Source organism: Megalops cyprinoides, chromosome 18 (genome assembly GCF_013368585.1).
Source record: "Megalops cyprinoides isolate fMegCyp1 chromosome 18, fMegCyp1.pri, whole genome shotgun sequence".
In the NCBI taxonomy this organism is placed as follows: Eukaryota; Metazoa; Chordata; class Actinopteri; order Elopiformes; family Megalopidae; genus Megalops; species Megalops cyprinoides.
Genome location: NC_050600.1, coordinates 15,398,455 through 15,404,674, shown reverse-complemented (window position 1 = coordinate 15,404,674; position 6,220 = coordinate 15,398,455). Strand labels below are relative to the sequence as shown.

The 6,220-nt window shown below is 38.7% G+C and overlaps 1 protein-coding gene across 1 annotated transcript; it reads right to left on the bottom strand.

Annotated features, from left to right (window-relative positions):
* Positions 1-2,010: 2,010 nt before the first annotated feature.
* Positions 2,011-5,402, bottom strand: cnga1b (cyclic nucleotide gated channel subunit alpha 1b). Its single transcript, XM_036551848.1, has 7 exons — positions 5,296-5,402; positions 5,088-5,150; positions 4,764-4,802; positions 4,570-4,680; positions 4,035-4,139; positions 3,567-3,673; positions 2,011-3,404 (listed from the first exon to the last, which is right to left on the bottom strand). Exons 1-7 carry the CDS (start codon positions 5,400-5,402, stop codon positions 2,011-2,013), a joined length of 1,926 nt encoding a protein of 641 aa, XP_036407741.1.
* Between the last annotated feature and the right edge of the window lie 818 nt (positions 5,403-6,220).

Sequence of the window (6,220 nt, the reverse complement as noted above, 5' to 3'; positions counted from 1 at the left end):
AAGCGTGGACAATGACACTACAACTCCCGGTGTACAGAGTCCCGGCACCTGCAACGTGTCATACTTTGGGATATGTTTCCCACGGGCGACTTTTTCATGAGAGCCTTGAAGGACTCCATGGATGACACCACGTGACTGTCGAAAAAAGCCTACGGCTAACGGGCGTCATATATGTTTAAAAATAGATGCTTCTCAGCGTTGGTGAGATCATAAATAATTTGCTTATGGTAGTCTACGTTAAGCGAAAATATATAACGTTTATAAATGAAAAACTAAAATTAAAAATTCAAGTCACATTCTGGGGTTACAATAAACTATTTTACAGGAGAATTTAGTTGTATATTAAATTTCATGTTAAATTATTCTGAGCAAGTGGACTTCACGTTCCTGGTAAATCAGAAACGTATACACTAATTTATGTTGGCCAATATTTATCTCTACTTTCTGTTTGCAGACAAAAAAGCAAGCACAACTTGCCTTTAGATTAGAGACCACAATGTCATGGTCTTGGCCAGGTGTTCTTTATTGTACAGCAGCAACAAAAACATGATACCGGTAATTATTATTCTGCTAATTGCTCTGCCAGTGGCACAGCTACTCAGGTAGCCAATATCATCACCAATGTATTTAAACCTAACAACCAAACATCTAGATGCAGACAGTATTCAAGGCAGTTCTCTTGTAAAGAGTGCTCATACATGGTGTCATTTTAAATCTGTAATGCCAAATAAACTCCAAGCATACAGAACACCACACATGTCCACCTGAGAGCAGACATGCTCATTATTACTATTAATAGCCAGTATTTGTTTTCAGTGAGTTTGTTTTAAAAAATGATTCAATGTTTTACACTGCTGAAATGTATCATACCATCAATATAGAGCAATCTATAGTTGCAGTTTCACAACACAAGCATAAGGTTTACAGATTTATTTTGTGTTGGTGTTTTACAAGGACAGGTAAGTGAATATTTACAAAAGATCCAGCAAAACTACCTTTTTGAGGGTAGTGTATTTAATGGCAAATAATTTAACCTATGTGCCATAATTCTAGATTCTGATAGAGTGATTTAAGGGAATTAAAGTAATTGAATGAGTGTTGGTTTTATTTTGCCCTTTTCTTTTTCTAAATATTTGATCATACAATGCTACAGCAGCACCCCTTTTCATATAACCCCAAAATATAATTTCATGTTCCTGATATCAAAGCAAAACTACTGTTGCCAAGCTATACAGTTCCTGTCAGCCTTACCCTTTCATAGTGGCTTCATCAAACCTGGTTTAAAGGCATTGCAGCTTAAGGACTGTCTGACCTGACATGTCCTTAGGGGCTGCCTTTGCTGCCATACCCTGAACAATTCATTCCCATCAGATATATTCATCATTAGTTGTAGCAAGTAGAAGTGGTGCTAGTCATAGGAACAATAATGGTGATTATAATGTAATAATGATAGTATTATTACATTCACAATTGTATGATATTTATAACTGTAGGTCAGTTCAAAATGATGTATTTTCTTGGTTTTGAAAGTCTGCCCAAAGTGGTGCTGCATGTTGAGGTCTGAGGTCTGATGCACCTATAAAAAGCTGAAAAATAAATGTTAATGTCTTAATGAGAAAATAGTAGATGAAAAAATAATATCAATGTTGAAAAATGTGTTTTTACCTTTGGTTATGTGACAACTATTAACAACCACGATGGTCCATGGGTAAATACCCATGCCAGACAGCTTGTATAGTTAACCTGAGTGACACTCCCTTATTATTGTTCTTGTTCTGTTATTCTGAACAGCTCTCATGAACACAGTGAATGAACTGCCCACTGTTTACATTCCTCATGCTTTCAAGTGGTCCTCCTAAAGTACATCTGTAATTCTGTAATTACAGTCATTTGTGTTTTTAACACTCCAACATGCCATGATAGGATTAGCACAAGAAAATGTTCACTGCAGTTCTCAAGAGTTTCATACAAACTTAATTGCTGCCACTTCTGTTTTGTCTTTGCCTATATCTATTTCTTCTCTCCCTCTTGTTCCACCATCTCAGATAGGATCACCCCCCCAGAGTCTACTATCTTCTTCTCCAGCTTTGCAAGGCGCTGCTTGAGTCTAATCTGTGTGGCCTCATGTTCAGCCACCAGCCGGGCGTATTTAATCTGCAGGACCTCCAGGGTGCTGGTCATCCTGATCACCTTCTCTTCCATGTCCTTAGGGTCAGGCCCCTGCCCGGCAATCTCCAGGTCCAGCAGACCGTCTTTCATCAGGATTTGCCTTCCCTTTTCCTCCAGCATGGCCTTGGCATCTGGGTATTCCGTCAGGGCCTCCATCAGGTCGTCCTTGGAGAGGCAGAAGAGGTCAGAGTAACCAATACTGCGGATGTTGGCCGTTCTGCGGTTGCCAGCCTTACTACCCTTGATGTTCAGAATACTGATCTCACCAAAGTAGCTTCCATCACTGAGAACCACAAACTGTGTGATGCCGTCATCAGCTACCACAGCCAGCTTCCCTTCTTTGATAATGTACATTTCTCTCCCGATGTCACCCTTTTTGCAGATGTAATCCCCCGGGCTGAAGACCTGTGGCCGAAGCTTCAGCACCAGCTCGACCAGCAGACCTGCTTCGCAGTCGGCGAAGATGCGTACTTTCTTAAGAGTGTCCAGGTGGACGTTGATGGCAATCTCGGCCCTCAGCTTGTCTGGCAGATATTTGAGCACCTCCCTCTCGTCCACCGCTTTCTTGTTTGTCCACAGGTAGTCAAACCACTTGATGACTCTTTTCTCCAAGTCCTTGGTGACCTTTCGGAAGGACATGTACTGCTTGATGGCATCTATCCTGGCCTGGAAGTCCGCTCTGGCAGCATTCATGTTGGAAATCATGGAGCCGACGTTACCAACGATGGTAGCAAAAATCAACACGCCCACCAGGAAGTCGAAGACTACAAAGAAATATTCTGAGTTCTTCACAGGAGGAGGGGTTTCACCAATGGTGGTCAGGGTCAGGGTAGACCAGTATAGACTGTAGGCATACTTTCTGACTAGACGGCCAAACTCAGGGTGAGAAATGTTGGGGTACACAAAGGTGTCTGATCCAAACCCAATGGCCTTGGAGAAGGAAAAGTAGAGACAGGCATTCCAGTGGATGATGATCACGATGTACATGACAAGGTTGGAGATCCGAAAGACGTTTGGAAAATTGGTCCTTGTCTCTGTTCGCTGGAAGAACTCAAACATGCGGTTCACTCGGAACAGCTTGTTCAGACGGATTTCTGGATAGCTGACTCCAAACTTCAAGTAAAAAATGTCAGTCGGTATCATGGACACCAGGTCTAATTTAAATTGCAAACTTTGCATGTATCGATCTCGCAGCTTCTGCTCATCTTTGACCAGCAAGCCTTGCTCCAGATATCCTGCATGTAGAACAGGGAAAATTATACATAAGTTCTTAATTTTGCATGTTGATACTATGTCTTTCAATGAGTATGTTTTTTTTAACATTTATTTGTAAAACTAAATTTCTATTGGTATCCTCTCAAGGGAAAATTAGAATTGGACCCTGTCAATGAGCTCACCTGTTCTTGTCCGGAATACCATGTCAGCCAGGTATATGCTATCTGATACAAAGTCTACGATGAACCAAAAGGTCAGGTATTCACGTTGTAACTCCTCAAAACATGCTCTGCAATTAAATTAGAAACACACAAAGTGTCAGGAAGTTTATGATATGTCTTAACTGTCATTAGAATATCCATACTTTGTATGAGTTATGTAGGAGGGATTGCTACGATTATATTTGGATGGAATGTAAATCTTCAAGCTGTTCAGGGCAAACATCTCCAATATGCCTTTGTACTTTAAAAAGCTCATGCAGCATGTTAATTTAATAAGGAAAAAATGTTTTTATTGCAGCACATTTGCTATTACGTTTAATTAGCACTGTTATCAAGTGATTATATGATTTAAAGATGGATAATCTTATGCATAATTCACTACAATGACAGGCTGTGACAGGACATCAACATTCTTACATTTCACATTACCTGGCAATGATTAAGATCCAGTTATACATCACAGGCATGGTGATGATAAACAGCCAATGGTAGTACGTGTTACCCGCTGGGTCAATAACATAGATTTCCTTGGGCCTGCCAAACAAACAGAAAATAAATGAATTTAATGAAGTAATTTATCTTCATTTTAAATAAAAAGGCCTAAGGCAGGTAATTGCTTCACTTGTGAGCAAAATTTGTTTGGTGCTCTGTAAATTTTTATATAATTTTCTGCTCCTCTTCACTAAATGCGGTCTTTATGTGGCCTACCAAAAAAATAAACAGCACAACCAGTTCTCTTGCTGACCAATAAGTAATTCACTGTGTCTCATGACTAACATGACATCAGAGCTTCATCAGAATACTTAAGGTTTGCAAATAATTATACCAAGCCATAATGATATATACCCATAGGAAGCAGATCCATCAAAATGTTATTTTATTGAGATCTTAATTTAAAGATTAATTTCTGTACACGTGTGAGCATGCTCAATGTCATAGGATTGAATCTCAGTCTAAAACATACGGCTCCTTTTTCTCCTTCTCTTTCTCTTTTTCCTTTTCTTTCTCTTTTTCTTTTTCCTGCTTTTCTTTCTCTTCTTTCTTCTTTTTCTTCTTCTCTTTCTTTTCCTTTTTGCTGCAAAAGAATCAAGATCTTAATGTGATGATTTTACTAAATTGCACTGAAGTAAATTTGAATTGACAGTAGGAATTTCTTACTCCTTTTTTTCTTTTTTCTCCTTTTTTTCCTTTTTCTCACTGCAAAAGAGATAAAAGATGGAAAGATAAAGTATCATTCAGGATAAAAGTGGACATGTTTATTTCTTTGTGGATATAACTAGACAGTTTTGCCCATGCTGAATAAGGAGAACCTCCAGTACAAAGCAGGACTGATCACGAGTAACCCACTAGGCCAAAATAATCATCCTGATTATCCTGCACAGAGAAATCAGCAACAAGGGGTAACTCATGAAATACAGTGCAGGCATAAACCACGTTTCAAAAAGGCAAAGGGACCCATTTTAGAAGATTGGCTTTGCTCACTCGTCATTATTATTGCTGTTGTTCACATTAAATAGAACCCCTGGGCCAGGACGACAATCGGATCTGTAAAAAAAAAAAAAAAGAAAAAATTAAAATAAAATATACAATTATCAGTGCATAAATATGAACAATCTGTATTATTGAAAAAAATATTTGTTCAAAGGCTGTTATGGCCTAATTTTCAAGCTTGCAAAATCCTGGTGCTCACTTTTTATTAACATTGTCCTCCCCACAGGCTATGTCTTCGGCTTTGTCCGGCACAATTGTCCGAGGAGGGATCAGATGGGTGCAGTGTGTATTGATCTTAGATGACATGGCAGTGGGTCCGTTTTGTTTCCTATCAAATACAAACCCAAGATGAGGCATACCAGATGAGGTAAGGTGTCAGTTTCTGTGCCATCTCCTGTGACTGTGAGATTAATTCCCTGCAAATGTTCATTGTGAAAGAATAAATCATGGCAATTCTGCCATAAATGCACTAATAGCTAGATAAGATATTAAAACAAAAGGAAAATGACCTCTAAAGGCATATTATAAAGCCTTCCAGATAATGTTGTGAATGGACTATAGCTTTTCACATGAAAACTGGAGCATTATAGAATAGATATAGATTTGTGTCTGTGGGCTTTCCTGAAAAGTTGACCACAGTAGAAAAATCAATTATCAGTGGCTTGTCATTTGTGCAGAAACCACAATACCCTATCAGTCAGTCTGGACGGAGCTTGTGGAAGGCTCAATTCCTCATTCAAAGAACATCTCTAATAGCTGACTGTGGTGAAAAAGGAGCATGTTCATGCTTTTCATATAAAGCATTTTGTGGTATGTTTGTGTAAATCTGTTTGTAATAAAATAATGCAAGCCATATATTATTTCTTGATTTGTGTAAAAGAAACTGCTGAGACTCAGTCACTATGCATGTCATCATGAAGATATGCTGATCACGCAACTGCTGCAGTTCTGATGTAACTGACTGATACTGTATTTTGGAGAGCCACCATCACTACAAATAAGGAGGTATGACTATACTGTATCTGATTTCCATACTCTTGGAAATATTCTTTGGATAATCGGGTGTGTTATATTCATGCTTATAGTTTTGAGTAGTTATTGATAGGTGTAAGTTATATTATGTA

Coding starts and splice junctions, on each gene's coding strand:
- cnga1b (XM_036551848.1), bottom strand. CDS start 5,402: ATGTCATCTAAGATCAATACACACTGCACCCATCTGATCCCTCCTCGG. Junction 5,151..5,295: donor GAGGACAATGTTAATAAAAA/GTGAGCACCAGG, acceptor TTTTTTTTACAG/ATCCGATTGTCGTCCTGGCC. Junction 4,140..4,569: donor GAGAAGGAGAAAAAGGAGCC/GTATGTTTTAGA, acceptor TTTGTTTGGCAG/GCCCAAGGAAATCTATGTTA.